Raw genomic sequence first — 20,491 nt, 5'->3', positions numbered from 1 at the left:
TTTTTTAAATATCACGGTAGCATCGACCGGCAGGTGTGGCAGCGCCTTATCACGCTAAGAAGCGGCGAAATGAGCGAGATATAGACCACGGAGCCAGATCCGTGGTATAGACAGTAAGCGCAGTTGCACTCGTCTGCTAGGCTGCTTCCGCATGCACGACAGTGACGACACAACCTCTTTCCGCTTGAAATCAGTCTGCTATATTCATCGCCGGGCGATGACAGCGATTTCACGTGTGCCTTGTGCACGGCAATGAAGATAGGCGGCTCATTACAAGAGGAAAGGGGTTGTGCACTTGCCGGAACACCCTAGCCGACGACGATTTCACTGGCCGCTTCGTTCGGTGCATGAGAACTGTGCGATTTATTCTCGCTCGTTTCGCCGCTGCCTACCGTGATAAGGCGGTGACCCAGCCGCCGGTCGACGCTCCCGCGATATTGTTTAAAAAATCACCGGCCGTACATCTCTGCGGTGACTAACAAGCCAGGGCGCGTGTTATCGCCTTAATGAGCGCGACCGTGTGCGAGCGTAGCCTACAGGACTGCTTTCAATAATGGCGAATCCCTGTAATTATTCCTTTCAGTTGCAGCAATAAGAGCATTTAATGGCCACTTTAAATAAGGTCGCAACAAACGCAAAGAAGGAACAAACAAGGAGGTCATTAAACTACCGTTGAGAAAAACTCCAAGTGACAGCGAAAATGTCGTATTATCAGAAATTCGTCTTAAGCGGACGTTTTTTGCATTGTGCACGTTACAAGAGAGCAAAAGTGTTGCTCGTCTTAACCATTAAATTCGTCTTGACCGAGTTCGTCTCAGCGAGAGTATACTGTATATCTGCTACGGCGAGCAAATCATAGATTTTTTTTTTTTTTCAGAGCACTGCCATCTCCTGGCAGTGGCGCTATCGAACCCTTGGCCTATATTTTGACCATTTTCCGGTTCCGGAATATTTCGCCTACCACACGTGCGTGTCTGTATCGCTCCAGATATGCATACTGCGCATACGCGCGTGTTAATCACGGCTACTGCAAGTTGCGTTCCTCCATGGTTCCTCCTTTCTGGTGTGAAGCGTGACAAAATTGGCTGGGGCAGAGGCTAAACGAAAAAAAGAAAAGGTGTATAGATTTCACTGTGCTTCCAGGCGTCAAAAGAAGAGCGAAATTGTCTCTTAGCCCCGCTGCAAAGATCTTGTAAGCACCGTGCGCACGTATGCATTTCATACGCACTCTCCCAATTAGTGGTGGCCGTGACGAGTGGTTACAAAACGATTGCGCTATCTCAAACTTAACTTCTCAAGAATATAGCTTCCCAGGCAAAACGCCGCTAAACACGTGATCTTACCGCACATTTCGGTGGCCGCACCAAGACAGCCCCTGTGAAAGTTTTAAATGACTTCGGCAAGCTTTCGACCTAGAAATAAGTACCAATCAACGAGCAATATTCAAGAATTTACGCACGCTGCAAGTGCACGGATTATCTGGCGAAAGGAAAACATTGCAACCGGCCATGGCTGCCAATCTATTCTTCAATGAGGAGATATTGTTGTGCAGAATATTGCGCAAACATCAAATTGGTAGGAGAGCCGCACTGACTTGATTTCCTCTGTGCTCATGAGTGCCGACACGCCCCTGGCGGAGCTCACAGAGCTGGAAGTACCGCTTGGAGAAAATACTTACGTGAACATCAATGCTGGAATAATAAATGGACCGTATGGCCTATAATATTAGTGCAATGTACTATGTCCAGGATCTCGGGTTATGCTCGAAAGTGGGATGTTCAGTGGAGCTGTATCACGTTTATTGTTAATCAAATTCAGGCTTGACAACAATTACTTCATGTTATTTACCGCAGAAGGCTTTAAAAAAAGCTTGTTAGAGTGTACGTGGCCGAAGAATTGGGGAGAAAAGGTATTTTTATTTTCACCGCACCTGGCTGAGAGACACGCTAGGAAAAAATGTCGCTCACACATATTAGCGAGAAGTGTGCACTTTTATTGGGGCCATTGAAATACGACACTGAGTAGTGATACACATCCTGCATGAAATCTCGAAAAGAACGCAAACAGTGGCAAAGCAGCGCATAGTACTCAAGCGTACCCGAGCATTCGCAAAATATTCCAATGACCTTGACGCTGTGAACGCGCTTAAAATGTGAACGGGAGGGAGGGAAAGACGAGACTGACCTGGGCAGGAGTGCAGCTACAGCTTAACATTTTGCCCCGTGCGAAACAAAATGTTAAAGCTTGAAATGAGGTAAGAGGTTCCACGCATTGAATGCATCTCAGCTACCAGAGAAAAACAGCGAATACAGGAGGCCGACCGAGAACATAGCATGGACGGAGCAAACTAATAAAGTCCTGCGTTCTTGATACTGATGACGCGGTTAAAAAGGTGGCACCGTAATCGCCAGGGTGGCAGTATTAAAACCTCATGTGCGGCACTAAAACTGTGTTTAGGGAAATGAATCAAAATCGCGATCGCTAAACTAAAACAGTGCAGAAAAACACGACGAATGAAGAGCGACGGGGACACAGCGCTGGTCCTCCTTGTCCGTCATACGTCCTGTTTCTTGCACTATTTCTTGCACTGTTTCCTTCCGTCAGAATGACCACTTAGTTGCACGTTTGTTCCTCGCGACCCTAGCCATACATGTATGGTCGCCTTAAAGGCACTCTGAAGGGAGTTTTAAACGTTACATAGTTATGTTAGCAGATTATTGTCTAGCATGCGTCCGCCATCTTCTCAGTATTTCTCGCCGATTTACATGCATCTTTTAAATGAGAAAAGCGCGTTTGAAAGATCCTCCCGCCCATTTGTTGACGTCGGCTATGACGACACACTGACAAGTCTGCAAAAGCATGTTTAACCGATACAACCTGGGAGGGAACAAACAAAAATTCGTTACTAACCATAACCTGGGCGAAAATCATTGTGAAGACTAAGATGTTCAGAAAACACTTCGCGAACCTGTGTGATATCACTGCTACAGTTGGTGCGGCGACTGCGAATGAGGTGCGGTCCCGTGTTTTTACTTCTGCCGCCGATTACAGATGAATTAAAGCTGTGCCGCTAAAAAGTCATATTATCAATTGCAAGGGTTAAACTTCAATATGCAGCCACAAATAAGGTTTCAACAGACTCACTTCGGTGTCCCTTTAATTAAAGGCCCAGGGAAAGATGAGGGCAGATATGAGTGGTGTTCTTGTCCGAAAGGTACAGTTTTAAATGTCCATGACGAGAGGAAAGGCTGGTGTGGCCATTTGCCGTCGAGGTGGCCTGAAAGAGGTGGTTACTCGAAGGGGTTGAAGGCGGCGTTACGAAACGAAGGAATGTTTTAGCTAGTGGACATTGTAACAAGACATATCGTAACAATATATTGTATTTACACGTCGTCGACGCAGTACGAGTGGTCGACAGGGGTCAGAGTAGTGAAAGGAATATACAAATTGGTCTCAGGCCGCCATGCAAGTCTATATTGCATTGTAGTTTAAAGAACGTTCAATTGTGTACAAACTGAACGTTAACGACTTTCCCTTTTATCGTTTTTTTTTCTCCTTTGTTCTCGCCTCTCTTCTGCCCTGTTCCATCTGTGGGGCCTTCCCTCCCTTCTTTTTCCCCCTCCCCACGCCGAGTTGCATGCCGGTGTTGAAATACCAGCCGGCATTTCTGTTTCCTGCCCTAAGAAAGAGCTTTCCATTTCTTTCCGCATAGTGTGATGCACGATACTTTGGTTTCGTATACGTTTGGTTCATTTCTCGGTGCGTGCTTCCTCAAGCTGTAAGAAAAGCCTAGTTTCCCACTGTGGGAAAAATCCGCACCCTGACGCAAAAGTAGCCAGACAGCCAGAATTTTTTTTTATTTCTCTCATTACAGAAACATTCAGAATGCACGAGCTTTACAGATTTCTGTACGACAGCCATTTTGGAACGGCCGCTACTATTTCTCGATCAATGGTCAGCTGCGTCTTTCAAGCTCGCTTTATATACCATCGCATGAGCGAGCCGGTGGTGGCTGAATACAACTATAGTAAAGTTGCATAGGGTTCCCAATCTAGGCGCGTTGGCCCCAATCGCAGCTCCTAATGGATGCATGGTTTCCGTTTATTTTATTTTGCAACTATTACAGCTGGAAGTACTGCCAACACGACCAGAGAATCCAGTTCAGAATTTGAGATGCACGTCCAAGGTAGATGCCAGCTTGCCCTTTCTTCATGCTAGCATGAATTCAGATGCCTCTGGCACGGCCTCTCAATGCACCTTGAATAAAATCTACTAACTAACCCCCCCCCCCCTTTCCCTTTTTAGTTTAAATCGTCCTTTTTTTTGCGCAAATCATCGCGCAAGTTCTGGCCGTTGGGCCACTGGAACGAACCACCTCGCGCGCAGGCTAAAGACCGATAGAGACCGAAGTGATAAAGCTTCGCTGCAAGACGACGATGCAGCGCATCACATCGCTCTTGCCGTCACACCCTGATCCGTGTTGAATGTTTAGGCAGCGTGCGCATCATCGGCGGAGAACCGGCGGGTCTTTGGGACGTTTTTTTGTCACCGCTGAGAGCTAAAGCCGGCCGGTGTCGCGGCGAGGCTGCTGCTTGTCCGCCTTTCCCAAGTAGCACGAGCAGGCGACCGGCAGGCGGAACGTGTCCATGTGTATGCCTTCCTGGCGCGTCCACACCACCAGCCGGTGCAGGTTGTACTTCTGCAGGCACCGAGACGATTGCACCAGGTTGCTGCAGCTCCCGCCAGGTTCCCTGCGTTACATGGTGCAGGAGGGCAAGAGAGAGAGAGAGAACAACTTTATTTTGTGCCTGGTGGGAAAAGGAAGAGGTTGGAGGGCAACATTTGTGGTCTTCCGTTTACAGACTAGGACTCGACGCAGAAAGTACGCGGGTAGACCGAAGAATTCTCCGCGCCGTAGAAATATGAGTGAAAAAATAACCTGAACAAGCCACCCTGAACGCTGCCGCTTTAACCGTTTAGCATCAAGGAAACGAGTGTGGCAGAGGGCGCATAACTACAGGATTTTGCGTTCCTTGAATTTATAATAAGTAAAAAATTATTCGGACCATAATTGAGCTCTTCTGGCATTGTCCTTGACAATAGCAAACGGAAGGCGGCGGAGCAGACAACTCACGTGCACTCTTCGGTGCGCACCATCTGCTGGAAGGCGCCACGTCCGTGAGGGCTGTGCATGTTGACGACGACCTTCCAGAAGCCGTCTACGGTACGTGCGCGGAGCGGACGAGCGTGCGTGACTCGGGACGAGCAGGCGAACAGGCTGCCGTCGTCCGAGGGCAGCGCGGCCACCGTGCCGTTCACCACACTGCCCGAGGCCTGCTCGCTGCTGTCGGTGCCGGACGCCTCTCGGCTCGTGCCGTCCACGAAAAGCGACGCGGCTGCCCTGCCGTCCCCGTCCGGTGTCTCCGGCAGCAGCCGCTGCATGGTGTTCTGCTCCAGGTCCACGGACAGGTGCAGTGCCGCCCTGGGAGTCAGAGTGTGCGCGCCCTCGAACTTCGAACGGGTGGCACGGAGCACATGGGTAACACTAGAAAATGCCTTACGCCGTCCGAGAAATACATTTTCAAAAAAAAAAGTAGCAGCATACGTCTCACTCCCTCACTCACTCACTCACTCACTCACTCACTCCCTCACTCCCTCACTCACTCACTCACTCACTCACTCACTCACTCACTCACTCACTCACTCACTCACTCACTCACTCACTCACTCACTCCCTCACTCACTCACTCACTCACTCACTCACTCACTCACTCACTCACTCACTCACTCAGACTTTGTTATCAATGTTTTGTTTCAGTGTTCCATGAATTCGATTTGGGACTCGTGCACCTTGCGATTGAATGTGAAATGAGAAAACAACGGTTACACAATGCCACAGTTTGAGGTGAGGGATAAGAATTGTTCAACCGAGGAAAAAAAAAAAGAGTTCAACTTCGAAGTGCAGCGAATGATTAAAAGGGGAATAGGGCTGGGACAACGCGGGAAGAAAGGACCATACACGGCGTCTTTCACGACATTTCCGTATCGCCTCCCTTGCATAAATGGTCGACCAGACGAAAATCTCAAGTGTATACAAAAAATTAAGGAAGCTCGCCCTAACGGGCAAGACTTGAAGGTAGCGAGGCTGTACGCAACCTTCACGACCATCCCGATGGTTTAAGTCCACGATTGCAGCCGATTTGACTCTTCGCTGCTGCCGCAACGACCTTTACTCCATCATTGTTGCTAAACGTGTGACCCCCCTTAATTTTTTGGGAAGTGATAATCAGCGGACATCACCTTGGAGAGGCGTACACTATGACCTGTCTTTCTCATTCCGAGCAATTGTTGCCACGATAACGGCGAACGCTGGAGTTTTTTTTTTTTTTTTTTTTGCTTGTCTTGGTTTTTTCGGTTTTCTTAACTGCTGGACGGTCGCGGTAATCCTGGCCAATCTCCTTAAGTGGGTATACTTGGCTTGACAAACGTGTGCAGGGGGCGTTGGGCGGTCGCCGCGAGCCCCGCGCTCACGTGCGAGCTCTCGGCAATTTCCTGGTATTTCTAACTGCGGACACGAAAAAATGCGATTTGCTGAAGAGCTTCGCTCTTAAAAACCCTGCAATTCCACCTGTACAAAATCTTTCAGTTTGAAGCAAGCTATAACAGTTAACATAAATCCCACGTTTAAAAATAACAAAGATATGCGATATACCATTTCAGACATGCAGGCGCGTCCCTGAAATGTACTTGGCACTGAAACAGAAGCAGTGGTGAAACTTTTTAAGCTTTAACCCCCTTGGATTTGATTTAACGGCATCGACACAAGAGAGCAAAAAAAGTTTGTTAGAAGGTAACATTCGTTTTCATCGATATTCGTTCAAGCGATACCTTCGTATTTCCAGGCAGACGCGGTGATGCGACCATATTGGGGGTCTCCTGGTGTTAAAACTTTTTGAAGGGAAAGAATGGGATGGTCTTGCCGGACTTACAGTACCGCCTTGACAAATGTTTCAATTAGACTCTTAGTGGCCGCGGCCTTCCCTTTCTACGCCGGGCCTTCGGCAAGGCCCGACTGATAAAGTTGAGCGAATACTGGAATTTTTGTGATATTACATTCAGACTTAAATATCATTGCGCAATCTATTATTTGCGTGTTCATAAGCCGTTTATAATTACAACTGACACATTCTGTGTAATCTAATGGGCGGAGAGGTTCAATTATTAGCGAAGGCGCTCAATACCGGCAAGACCAGCCTTCCAGCCAGAGGATGTCTCAACTGAGGTGTATATGGTGTTATCAGTTTGAAGGGATCCCTCCTCCCAGGCCGTCTTTGATCACAGGTGTATTCCCAATGCCTCACCATAAAGTCCTAAAGCTAAGGCCCATGTGGTACGGACCGTCAATACCTGACCGGTGCAGAGTGCTGCACTTTTAGCAGCCGTTATCGAAGTGTTAACGCAAGCTCTTAGCTACAGCGGTTTTGAAAGTACCCGTTTCGATTTCTTTTTCCACTCAGATGGGCAACGACCACAGTTTTCGCAATGTCGGGTTGGCGCACACTCCATCGTACTCCAATTAGCATGAGGGGATTTGTACAGGCCGCAACAAGCCTGTGATTTTGTATGCTTTATGCTGGTAGCGTAGCTTAAAAGAGTGAGGGCCCGTTCTTGCATTTTCAAGCAGTGGTTGGCTGCGCAAGGCGTGGCGGAGCTAGCGGTCGCTGGACGCGGCGGAAGCTGTCCCCGAGCCGGCCATCCGGAAGACCAACGGCGCTGCTCTGCAGCAGGATGCGTTCCAGCTGCGGAGGTTTGTGTGCCGCGATGCTGACGCAGCAGCGGTGCCCGTCATACGCCGGAGAGCGCGGCACAATGCATTCCATGCCTCTCGCGCGACACGCTCCTCGCGACGGGCGAAAGCGACGCTGTCGCTGTGTTGCACAACGCCTCTTCATTTCTTTCGCTTCGCGCGGTGGGCATTTCGAGCCCTAGTCCTTTTGGAACATAGGAATCTAGAAATACTCCTGATAAGAGTGACATGAATTCCCGCAAATGTAGTGTGTCATCCGAAATGTAAAAGCAAACATACATCGACGAATTATGGTGCCATACTGTTTTAGCTAATCACGATGTGCGAACTACACAATCTAATTGGATATTTTTCCCAGTGAAATAATCAGAAGAGGTCAACTGTAATCTTTTTTTCTTGGCATTCGCTGCTGCTAAGCAATTAAGATGCACCCACGACACATGGTAAAGTAAACCACGCTTGCCTTGAATACTTAATTACATGCACAATGGACACCAATGGCCTCCCGTTGTCCGGCAATATCTACTTCAACTTTACTTTCAGCGACGTGTTCCTGTTCTATGTGAAAAAAAGAAAATCGGGGACGCGTTGCAAGTGAGAGAACATGCCGCTGGCTCACCTCGGGTACTCGTCATCCTGGAGGCAGTAAACGGCCTCTTTGCTCCCGTTGGCGCAGCCGGGCAGAACATCCGGCCTGTACGTGTACATAACGTCGTGTGCAGCGGGCGAGTATGCGGTCTCGGCCTCTCGGCCCGCGACGTAGCCGGCCCTTTTCTGAGGGGCCTGCGGTGGAGCTGTATCCAGGCCGCCGGCGTACTCGCTCTGGTACAGCGGCCGGCGCACAACACCGCCGGCCGCCTGCCGGTCGGCGGCCTCCTTGGGTGACGGTGCGGGGTAGCCCATCATGTTTCTGCCCGGATACACCGCGTACACAGGCTGCACGGGCACGGCACGGCCGTCCCTTATTTCCACCAGTTGATTCGGCGTGAAGCTGTTAGCAAAGACCTCGTCTGGGCTCGCCACGAGCCTGTCATTGCTAGGGATCGGAACGAATCGAAAACCTCTGGGCACCGCACCGTTGGGGCTGTAGCCACCAGCCTGCAGGTTGGCCGCGTTGTTGGGGGAGAACCCGAACACGGGATTTAGATTTGGCACAGGCAAAAAGTTCTGGTAGATGAGGCCGGGATGCGCTCGTCCCTGCTGGATCGGACCCGTCAGGGCCGGCTGACCTGGCCTCGACGTCGGTAGTTGCTGAGGTGCTTGGTTCAAAGCCTGTAGTTGCTGCGGCTTGCGCTGAGGAACTTGAAGACCCCCTTGAAGGATGGGATAATTGGGTCGGAGGAGCCTGGGGTCCAAGTTGAACGCCTGGTCGTCTCCTTGCCGTTGAGGGTAGGCGCCGTTTGGTACCACGTTCGGGTAAAGCTGAGGCTGCACGTTGTTCGGGTACGGTCCCGCTTGTGGCTGGTACGCTACCCGGTACGCGCCGTTAGGCACTTGGAAAACGAGGGGACGCCCATCGACACCCAGAGGAGGCCCCTGCTGCCCAGCCAAACGTATTGCTTGCTGCGGGCCGTCAAGGGGGGGCCTTGGCTGGTTGGAGTAGCCGCCAACGTTGTCCGCGTAGCCTTGCCTTAGCACATTCTCCGGCACCCGAAGTCGAGGCTGGTTCAAGTTTTGGTTCTCAGCGCTGACAACGCCCCCTTGCGACTGTTCCGGCTGCTGTTGAGTTTGGTTCTGCGAGGGAACGTTGAAAGTTGGAATGTTGAGCGAGGGGATGCTCCCATTTGCAGCAGCGTTCCTGAAAGCTTGCGCCACAAAGTCAATGTCCCGTTGAGTGAAGAACCTCGGTATGCCCCCTGCGCCAAGAACGTCCAAGGGTATGGAACCTCCGAAGGCAGGCTGGGGAGGCTGGTAACCGTATCCGGGTCTCGGAAGTGGCCTTGGAAAGTTGGAAATGGGTAACAGTCCCGGCTGGCCGTCCACTTCGGTCGGGGGATTGTCGACGCCAACGGCTGTCGCCCCTGAATCCCGCTCGTTAACTCCCGGCTGCCCCTTGGGGAACCTCCTCACGACCACTACAGGGCTCTTCTTTCGATTTGTGAAGAACGTGTCGGGGTTGAAGGTCGGCTCTGTTGGTGCCGGCTGTGGAGCGTTGGCTGCGCTCTCCACCGGCGCCGGCCTCAGAACAGGCGGCGGAGGGAAAATGGTTGTCGTAGGTGCAGCATCATCTTTCGCCTCCAGCGGTGACTTCTTGTAGTCCGGGACAACGTTCTGGAAGCTCTCCGTGCTCGTCGCAGCCGCGCTGTCTTGCTTTGTCTTGAGCCGTCTGCTACCGAATAGAGGTTTTCTTCTAACAGTCAAAATGGTGTGGTTGAAAGTCCGGGTCCCGTTACGGTTGAACCCGAGGGGCCGGTGGAGCTTAAACGAAGAGCTGGGCCTTGTGGTGGTCGTGGTGGTCTCTTCTGCTGTACTCTGAAGCCCCAAGGTTGCCAGCACCAAGAAAAGGCAGTGTAGCTGGAACGGCAAAAAAAGTGCACTGGGGTTGTAAACCGAAACCTGAGTGCAGCAAATACGCGTAAAAAAGCGACCGGCCACTTCTACAAGATCAATGAATAAAAAAAATTCAGACGTAGCTGGATGCCCATTCTATAATAGGGCCAACAGAAAATTCAACGCTTTACATTTTTCGGGTACGTTGTCACATACATACACACCATTTCCTTAGAGACCCATCTAGAGAGTGGTACATGAAGGGTGAATTTACAGTTGAAAGGTTTTTTTGTCGCCACATATTTTTCTTGGAAGGATAAGAAGACAGTTTATCCGAAAATGTTGGTGGGCAGGGATGGCAACAACATCATGAGGAAGGCAATTGCAGTCCTTCTGTACGTGTAAAAAATAGCACTGCGAAAATGGCGGCTCGAATACGTGGACAGGCAACTTGAAATGGATGGTAGTGTGACGAGATATGCGTGGTGGGAAAATGAAGTAAGGATTGTAAGGATGAGGCATAATTTGCTAGAGTAAAAAAAAAGACAGACAAGAGCACTGGCGGGACAGGTGCTGTCCGTCCGTGTTCCTTTCTTGTGATCCCATTTTTTTTATTTTGCGCAAGAAAATCATGCCTCATGTAACAAGGAACCAAATAGCCCAAATTTAAGGAAGGCTGAACCAGCTGTGAAATAAATTACGAAATAAACAAAAGATAATAACGCAGTGGCGGGCAACCATATTTAAAAGAACACACTGATGGATATGACTTGCTCTTATGCGAATATTAAGGACGAATGCGTGGTTTCGGACCGCTTCGAGTGGTTTTCTAACATATATGCTTGGTACAGGCTTGAGACAGCAGATGCATACCCGACTTCAAGGGGAATAGTAAGATATTTGTAGGACAGCATTTTCCCGTTCCGTGGAGCGTGACGAAGGGGACCTTCAAGAAAATCGGAACATTTGTTAGTGAATACGACGTTCGTGAGAGGCACGCGACAGTTTAGAACATTATATGCGGTGACCCCGAGATACTTGTATGATTACCCTCGTTCGATGGCAAGGTTAGTAATTACATAAAAGAACAGAAAGGAATTGTGGCAATGGAGGTAGCAGAGTGCTTTATACGTTTGTTAAGATTAAGTCTCCTTAGCCAGCCGCACACCATTGTTGCACGCGGTTAAAGTTCACCTTGGATAGCGGCTTAATCAGTGGTGGAGGTGACGGATCAACAGTCACCAGCAAACATACAGGACGAGACATACGACGTTGCATACAGGAGGGGCTGACAAATGGAGCCTTGTGAGACCCCTATGTTCTTGGGAGGTGGTGAATAAATAAATAAATAAATAAATAAATAAATAAATAAATAAATAAATAAATAAATAAATAAATAAATAAATAAATAAATAAATAAATAAATAAATAAATAAATATCACCCCCCACATTTCTGTCGAACCCAATGGCTGCATCCATTGCCAGTATGATTGAAATGAGAGTGATATATATGATTTATATTGAAAACTGTCAAGTTTGAACAAAAAGCCGCGACGTTCGTTGTTTTCGCCTTCAAGTGTTCCAGGGCTAGCGCGAAACGTGTGATGCCAAGGAACTCACCGGGGACTGTTATGCAGTGCCAAAAAATGCTCACGCGAAACAAGTTCTGGACAAATGTCTATAGTTTCCAAACTGAAGTGTCGTTGAAGTGTTGTAACAAGAATGAGTAACTGGAGTTCTTGCTTCCACCTTGGCCGCAGCTCTTCATCTACAATGTATTCAAAATGCGAGGTACATGGGCATTTCTGAATATGCCGCGCTGTAATGTTTCAGCTGAAGCGAATAAATGCGAATATCGTCTGCGAACTAGTTGATATTCACCTTGTATGGCTGTAAAGCTCTCAATTATTTCGCGACTTGTTTTCTTACCATGGTATGATTCTGGCCCAAGTTGTAAAAAAAAACTATTTTCTTTATAACTTAGAAGAAAAGAAAAAGAGATGGGACGGAGAGAGAGAGAGAGAGTAAACTTTATTAATGAGAAAGAGCCAAGTGGTCGATTTCCTCAGTCCAGGACCCCGTTGGAGCGTCCAGCCGTCTCAGCCCAGTGAATCAGCCGAAGCTGTTCGGCGCTCGAGCTGGCCAGTTATCCTTCCCACTGCTCAACCGAGGGGTTACAAATCGCGGAAAGTGAGGGGTTGAGCTGGCACTCCCACACAATGTGGTATAGAGTGCAGGGCCCTTTGCAGAATCGACACTGCGGGTCGTATTGCGTAGGCCAGATAAAGTAGGATGGGGAAAGGTGTTCGTTTGCAGGAGACGCCAGTAGCGCTCCTCTTTCTTGCTGAGAGAGGGGTGCACATGTGCAGGGGGAAGCGTAAGCCGGGCTAGCCTGTAGTATTGCGTCACCTCCTGAAGTGATGTCAAGGGGATGGCTGTCTCTAGCCAACTCTCTCGCGGCGCTCGGCTGGTTAGACCTCGAGCAGTCTCGTGGGCAAAGACATTGCCACGGATGGAAGTGTGAGCCGGTGTCCAGACAACCGATACCCTTTTCTTTCGAGGGTTCTGGCTCAAGATCTTCATTGCGGTGTGTGAGATGCGGCCTTGGAGGTAGCTCCTACACGCTGACTGAAAATCCGTGATGATTACTTCCGCAGGTGTTTGCGTTATCGCCAGTGCTATAGCTACCTCTTCGGCCTGTAGCGTCGTTACTTTGGTGAGAGTGAGCCTCGTGACGTGGCTGTCTATCTTCGTTACGGTCGCCACCATGGCTCCTCGTCTTGCATAATCTGTGTCATCCGTGTAGTAAACGTTTTTGTTCGAGCCATATTTTTTCTCCAGGGCTCTAACCCGCGCCCCTCTCCGTCCCTCGTGGAACTGCGGGTGCATGTTTCTTGGCAAGGGGGCCACTGTGACGTTACGGCGTAGTTCACCAGGCCAGGACGAAATCACAAACAAAGCTTTGGCCAACCTCGATGAAGCCTCTATCGCATCCCTTACGCGCTACTACAATGGCTGCGGGGAGCGCGGAACTATACCACTCGAATGAAAATTCGCTAAGGTCCGACGACGTGAGCTCGAACACGTAGTGCACAACCGGTTGCAAAACGTCCTCGAAGACACGAAGCAATTGCCACCAACCATGTACGGGTTCCGACAGCATTTGCCGACGCAAGATGTATTGCTGCAACTGAAGGAGGACATCATAGATCGCGCCAACAGACACACACCTAAAGCCATCATAGCGCTTCATTTAAAAGGGGCATTTGACAACGTCACTCACGAGGTCATACTGACTAATCTCAATCAACTCGGATGTGGAACCCGCACGTACACTTACGTCAGGGACTTTCTCTCTGGACGCCAAGCCACCCTCAAGATTGGAGACTTTCAAGCAAAACCCATTCGCATCGGCGGACGCGGCACGCCCCAAGGAGTGGTCTTGTCTCCCCTCCTTTTCAATATTGCCCTCATCGGCCTGCCTGAACAACTGGCGTCAATCCCCGACTTACACCATGGTCTTTACGCCGACGATATCACGGTGTGGACCGGTGTGGGCTCGGTCGGGGAGATGCAGGAGTCAGCAGGACCGCATCCAAATGGCGGCTGATACGGTGAACAAGTATGCCAAGAATTGTGGACTCTCGTGCGCCCCAGAAAAATCGGTAGTGCGCCGTAAAGGCGGTAGGCGAGCCGATGCACCTTCAATGCACATCATGCTGGACGGTGCCACCATCACCCGGCTCCACAAATCAAAATTCTAGACATGATTTTTCAAGCAGACTGCGCAAACACCACGATGATAAGGAATTTGGAAAGCACGAGTAGACAGTTTGCTCACATGCTTCGTCAGAGATGGGACAAAGACATCTTCTCCTGCCTCCTCACCCGCACTTTGTCATCGCGCTACCCTCGACAGGTCTTCTGTGAAACTTTCGCCACATATAAAAATGCTATTAAGAAATTTTGCTAGAGCTTGTGACTCTTTGACATCAAACTCCTTACACTGCGCCTAAGTATATCTTCCCAACAGTACATATGTGTATTGCAGTGAAGCCAACTATAGAGGCGCTCGGTGTAAAGCGTTTTATAGGCCGTGGTTCATGGGGTTCATGGGGGTATTTAATAAACGACCTTAGGGCTTTCATATTTTCTTATAAAACCTCGTATATTGCTTTTGAAAAACTTGAGTGAGTGAAACACTTAATAAAGACGAGAGGCCATAAGGCCCTGCGGGGAAGTGAGGATGGGAAGGGGGAGGAGAAAGCGAAAGGTCACAATTCACACAATGCACACAGTTCTCTTCCCAGCAATGCATTTGTGAATAATAGGGAAGCCGATTTTACAGGGGCCCAGTATATAGCGCTTCCGGGGGATGTATAAGGCCTTGAGGAGGTATTCAATAAAAGGCCAGACTTCCTACTTGGATAATGTCTTCCCAGTAACGCATGTGTGCAGTAGTGAGGCCGACTTTAAAGGAATTCGGTATATAGCAGAGCGGCTTAAGCCTTTATTCGACAGCTCCCCCTCTTAAGTTCCGGATTTTTTTAAACCCCTGGAAGTAAAGCATCAACTTATGCCGCTCATGTGTCGTTCGTCCTCCTCATTAGGGTTACCTTTCAACTCCGCTCATTTTTCTTAATTTAAGCCACAATTTGCGCCACTTTATTTTGCTCTCTCCCTAATCCACGATGCGTCCCTTTTATCCTTAAGTGGGAATCCCTACGCCTTTCTTGGCCTGAATCTTTCTGCTGACCAATAAGTTTCCTTTCAAGGTGCTTCATAAAACGCCGTGCTTTTGGTGAGAACCATGGGGAGCGGTTTTTTTTTTTCTTCCACTTCACCCACGATCATTCATCATCGTCAGAGAAAGTTGGCTTTCTTGGAGGACGTATTGGCGTACAACGGCATGAGTGAGGACACTAAAGCTTCGCTTTCAAACGCAGTGAGGATCTTAATCGCAGCCACAGTTTAAAACACAGCGAGCACACTGACTTACCGCGTTTGTCCCTCGAAGTGTTGTTTACGTTCTCATGTCTAGCATGCCTGTGCGCGCAAAACGGATATAAATTGGAGTTTTTCTTGACGGGAAAGGAACTGAATAGCAGCCATTGAAGTGGTAAAGCATCCGCAGTACCCTCACTATTAGCTGTAAATAATCGACGGATCTCGCATCTCCGTCACAAGCGAGAACCATTTCCTTCAGAGCGGCACACCACTTCCGGCGTCCGTTTCATCCCAGCCCAACAATAGCTTCTAGCACTCAAAACGTCCGCCTTTGAAACGGACAACACTCACAATTGCGCCCCTGATGACAGGCCCTTGCGATATAACGTAGGAGTCTCTCTCTCTGTATTTTCGACTGCGTTGGCGGTAGTATTTCTCAGAAACCCGGTGAAGGTGCCTTCTGTGTGTGTAGTCTGCAGTGTGTGTGTAGTAGACAGGAGAACAGGGGGGCGATGAGGGGAGAGAAAGGGGAGGGAGGTGGGAGAGTGGGGGAGAGGAGGGGTTCAAGTGAGTTTAGTTGTCAACACAAATATGTCATACAAGTGTAATTGAACTGCCAGTGCAGACCCGACCACGTCAGTTGCAATAATCGCCCGTAATTTTTTTATTTGTTGCTCAACGACTATTTTATTTTCCCGCGTTGCGAAATTGTTTAGCTGTTCCGAGCAGGAAAAAAAAAAAATGCCCTGCAGTTTGACGGCGCAGCGGGATTTCAACGTTTCCCGTTTTTAATTTACTCCAAATAGCCCCGAATAGCAGGAATTCTTTTGTATCAATTCAGTTTTCCTATCATAAGCTGCAGCCATCAATTTATTATACGGAGACTCTCTGCTGATGCCGGTGATCGAGACAGCACGCAGCGAGCAGGTTACTGCTGCCACTGATGAAAGAGGATAGATAGCCGCGCTCATTCCGTTTGGGTATTTTGTTGCTGAAGGGCAATGCAATAAACGAAGCATGTAACACAATTAGCGGTCGCGTCTGGGCGTAGTAAGTATCTCCTTCAGCTGAGAGCTCAATTCGCGAAGCACGTGCTTAGCTATCTACCAGCGTTCTCACCGAGTGAATGACCGCATAACTTTGCCACCTCTGTCAGTCACACCCGACAAAAAGGAGATGTCACATTGCAGCTGTGCTAGTAGACTGAGCATCCCATCTGCAGCAAATGCCCCGACCGCACCTATTTTACAAGGCCGGACTTTCAAGAAAAAAAAAGGCACACCCAGGAGCATTTTCTTCTAGACGAATACTAAGGGCCGGTTGGCTGTCACTGCGCCCTCTTTACACCAGCAGTAAAGTCTCTCAAAAGAGAATAATGGCTGAGCAATACGAACCACGATTCCAAAAAAGAAAAAAAACAACTAATGGATTGTCGCGTGAGCGCATTCTGAAGGTTGGTTCCGGCCATCCTGCGCGTACATTTTTTTTTTCTTTTTCACAAAACATTTATTTCGCTTGCTAACCAGCTGGTTCCGCGGACGAAGAAACAAGACTAAAAAAAAAAAGAACGGGACAGGGCGTCAGTGATAGCTCATTTTGAAAATGCGGTAATTATTTATTTTCACGCCAGCACGTTTTCTTGCTCTCGTTTTAGCTTTTCGTCCCCATGTTCAGCTGACCCATCTGCACCATCGCCGGGTCCTTATGACGTCACAAGAACTTTCCGTGCTGATTGCATCCTATGAGTGCTAACGAGCCGTTAATGCACTGATAATTCGGTTTTATTTTTTTTCTTACGTCGTGTAGCGGGACATTTGGAAATGTTTAATTATTTCTTATCTTTTTGTCGCCCTAGAAATGTGATGTCTTTCACGGCTGTAGTTGATAGAGTAACCAAAAGTTACTTCTACGAAATTCAAATAAATTGACCAATGAATTCGTGCGTACAACATGGTAGTGATTGAGGAAACGCTGGAATTAGGAGGAAGCTTAAGAACAACTAAGAGGAAGCTAGCTATCGGCAAAGACAGAACGTACGCACCCAGGGACGAGCAAGGTAATATAACGCACAACATGGCGACGATAATCAAAGTAGCCGAACGATTCTAAACTGCAGGCTATACTTGAGCGACGTTAAATTATGGGAAACTACTAAGCTTAGCTTACGACGTCTCACAAGTAACTTAAGAGGAAGTAGGAAAGGCTCTCAAGGGTATGAAAACAGGAAAAGCTGCAGGTTCCGACGGCATACCGTGGATCTTTTGAAGGATGGAGGAGATTATGTACCGGAAAAACTGGCCGCACTATTTTCAGAATGCATACGGGCTGTAAAAGCCTGGAATAACGCCAACATATTTCTGATTCACAAGAACGGAAATACCGAAGACTTACGAACTATACAGACCCATCAGCCTACTCTCAGTTGTATTTTTTTTTTCTTTGTGGTTCCTCTCAAGCTTGTAGACGCGATAAAGCACATCAGACAGCCGTCCCCGACGTAGCCATGGTTTTTTTCCGGGGCTGTTTTCCAAAATTTCAGAAGCGAGCCAGGAGGAGGAATACACTTTTTAAGCCCGCTATCTCCTGCATAAGAGGCTGTGGCGGGAGGACAAATCCTTGGTTTTTCTTTTTTGGGGAAGGGGGGTGTCATTGACGCCAAGCTGCGCTCCCCTTTTTTTTCTACGCGAGTGCCAGCCGCCACCGAAATTGTCGTCCAACTCCTATATGTTTGTCGAATATCCTCCTCACTTGATATTGATATTGAAACGACAATCAATACTCCTGGATCGTCAAAAAAAATACTAACACTCACACAGCAACATGCTTATCCCTTTTTAAGAATTTTTTTGAAACCAACCTCTGAAATTTTGATATTCCGAATTTGTCGCTTTTTGAACGCGTAGAGTCGAAATTTGCACATAATTACTGAAATTTATAGGTGGATACCGGCGAAATTGAAGTCCTTACATACTAAATTTAGGGGGCAACGCAGAAGCGCAATCAATGGAAGCTGACACGGGTGTCATTAAGCCATCAGTTCCGTCAAGGAAGACCTAAAATGGAGTTCAATGGTGGTGCTTGACAGCTGGAGCTGGGCTACAAGGGGCGTCATAGCGGAGGTGTACGGGGCTAATTTAGGCCGCTTGGTATAGTTAACGTCGACACACGGGCGTGTTTTCTTTCCGCCTCCACCAGAAAAGCGACAGCCGCGTTCGGATGGAACGCGGCGGTCGCCTCGAGCTTCGCGATCGCTGCGCCGCCTGCCGCCGCTTCTCCGCGGCGTTGACGGGATTTGCACTGCGTGACTGATAGGGGCTAGTGCAGTGTTTTGGTTCTATTTCGCTTCTTTTCGCCTTTCCACGCCCTAAAAAAACTTGTTATGGTGACGACTATAGGCAAAGAGTGCGTTTAGGTCACTTAAAAAGCAGCTGCGTCTTCGTAGAGTACGCGATCGCCTGCAAGAGCTACCCGGGGACGCGGTTCTGCGCGCTTCGTCGCCGCTCTTCCGTGCGTCGGCGACGGCAGCAACATATCACCCATGTCACCTCCAAAACATCAGGCACGAATGAATTCTACTGACGCCTCGTTTAGACCTGATATTGGCACAATGAGAGGTTGGCTTCATTTTGCAGCGTGAACAACGAATGCGGCTTGGTTTCGCATATATACGCCGCAGAAAAATATGTTTCGGGGATGTGATTACCCAATCCCGGACAATAACTTATGCCTTTTATAAGAATATAAACAATGCGAAAATGTAAAGTATATTCCAGGCCTGTGCGTCGTTAAATATGTGCCCACACACGCCATGTAGCAAGAACCAAGGAAATGAAACCACAGAAAAATAAATGCGGAATTTAGAAACATAATACCTCTAACAGAAATGAAAAAAAAAACAGTGCAACTTCTGGCATGCTAAAGACGTTCGTCTAAACTTAAGCCAGGTAGGTTTCACTACACCAACTATACGCGAAATGCACTGCTATTTCGCGAGAAATCGGTGGGGAGAAGGGGGGGGGGGGGGAGGGGGACGCCGTGTACAAATGTGGAGCGGAATCAAGCCATGAACGTTTTAGTAATCCCACACATAGATCTCGCGTTCACTTTCCTTTTGTTTTTCTACTTCAACGAAGAGCTGATCGTACGGCGGACGCATTTTTGGAAGTATACAGGGTAGGCTGTTCAACAAGCGATGAAATGTGTCGTTGGAATAGTGAGGTATGCGATAAGGCCCTCTGATTTCAGTTTCTACTTTATTCTGCAGGCTCCCTGTGCCTTATGACGATATTTCGAAGAAGCATTTAGTCGCGGACGCGGATTATATACTAAGCCCGTCTCCGCGCTGCTCACCGAGGATATTAATAAAGTTTTTCACTCACTCATATGTAGCAGATGAATGTTTGCGGGCGCTCACCTCACGACAAGACGACTCTGTCGTGTGCTGATCCCCGAGAATAATTATGCATTGTCCATCGTACGTTTGTTGAATATTTCCGAAATTAACACAGACTGGCTTGTAAATGGTGGTGATCAATATCTGAGGTATAATATTGGCAAACGTAACTGGTGTGCTGTCAGGTATGAGGGCTCCGCTGATTATGTAAGCGCACAAAACCGATTTAAATCGTAGTGTATAGCCGTAGCATGAATATCTGAGGAACCGGTGGTTACGGAGACACGGCTAGTAAATTCAGGTCAGTGTAACTACAATCGGCTCCATCATACGCCGGTTCCGCGACGCTGGCCTGTGACACACACCTGGCGCTTATACAGACCGAAAATACCACACTAAGATCGCGTCGGAAACATTTACACTCTCGTAAACACACCCCATTTGCGAACAGAGTGACTGCTCCACACAAACATGAATTTCAAACGCCCACAGACGGTAAATCTCAGTCGTGAACGTGCCGCAAAAGCAGCGGCGGCACTGGGGAGCGGGGCGCGGACTCCCGCGCCTGCTTTCGAAACGGGCCGCTAGGGGGATTTCAGTGGCGCCCCTACAGGCCGCTCTCGAGGCGTATACCCCGACGCATCAGGCCAGCAGGACTTCTGGCGTCAAGCTTTCAGGCGGCCCTTTCTGTAGTGACTCTGGAGCTGCGACCACATTGACGTCGCCAGATCCCCTAGAAATTTTCTCTGGCCAGTTTTTCTCATTATGCATCACCTGCTGCTGATGCTTATTCGCGGGTGGGAGAGGAACCCCACGTGGGAGAGACACCCACAGCAACTTCAGGAGCGGGCAC

General features: G+C 48.8%; 1 protein-coding gene across 1 annotated transcript in view; it reads right to left on the bottom strand.

Annotated features, from left to right (window-relative positions):
- Window positions 1-4,301: 4,301 nt before the first annotated feature.
- LOC144170862 (uncharacterized) overlaps window positions 4,302-20,491 on the bottom strand; it is a 59,089-nt gene continuing 42,899 nt past the window's right edge. Inside the window, exons 2-4 of the mRNA XM_077700887.1 lie at window positions 8,427-10,321; window positions 5,135-5,482; window positions 4,302-4,751 (exon numbers count right to left, since the gene is read on the bottom strand). Of these exons, the coding sequence (XP_077557013.1) occupies window positions 4,559-4,751; window positions 5,135-5,482; window positions 8,427-10,321 (2,436 nt within the window). The 3' untranslated portion in view covers window positions 4,302-4,558. The remainder of the gene's footprint in view (window positions 4,752-5,134; window positions 5,483-8,426; window positions 10,322-20,491) is intronic.

The sequence above is a fragment of the Haemaphysalis longicornis genome, unplaced genomic scaffold (genome assembly GCF_048455015.1).
Source record: "Haemaphysalis longicornis isolate Haplotype H1 unplaced genomic scaffold, Haemaphysalis longicornis Haplotype H1 scaffold_1, whole genome shotgun sequence".
Lineage (NCBI taxonomy): Eukaryota > Metazoa > Arthropoda > Arachnida > Ixodida > Ixodidae > Haemaphysalis > Haemaphysalis longicornis.
This window is presented reverse-complemented; position numbering and strand designations above follow the sequence as displayed.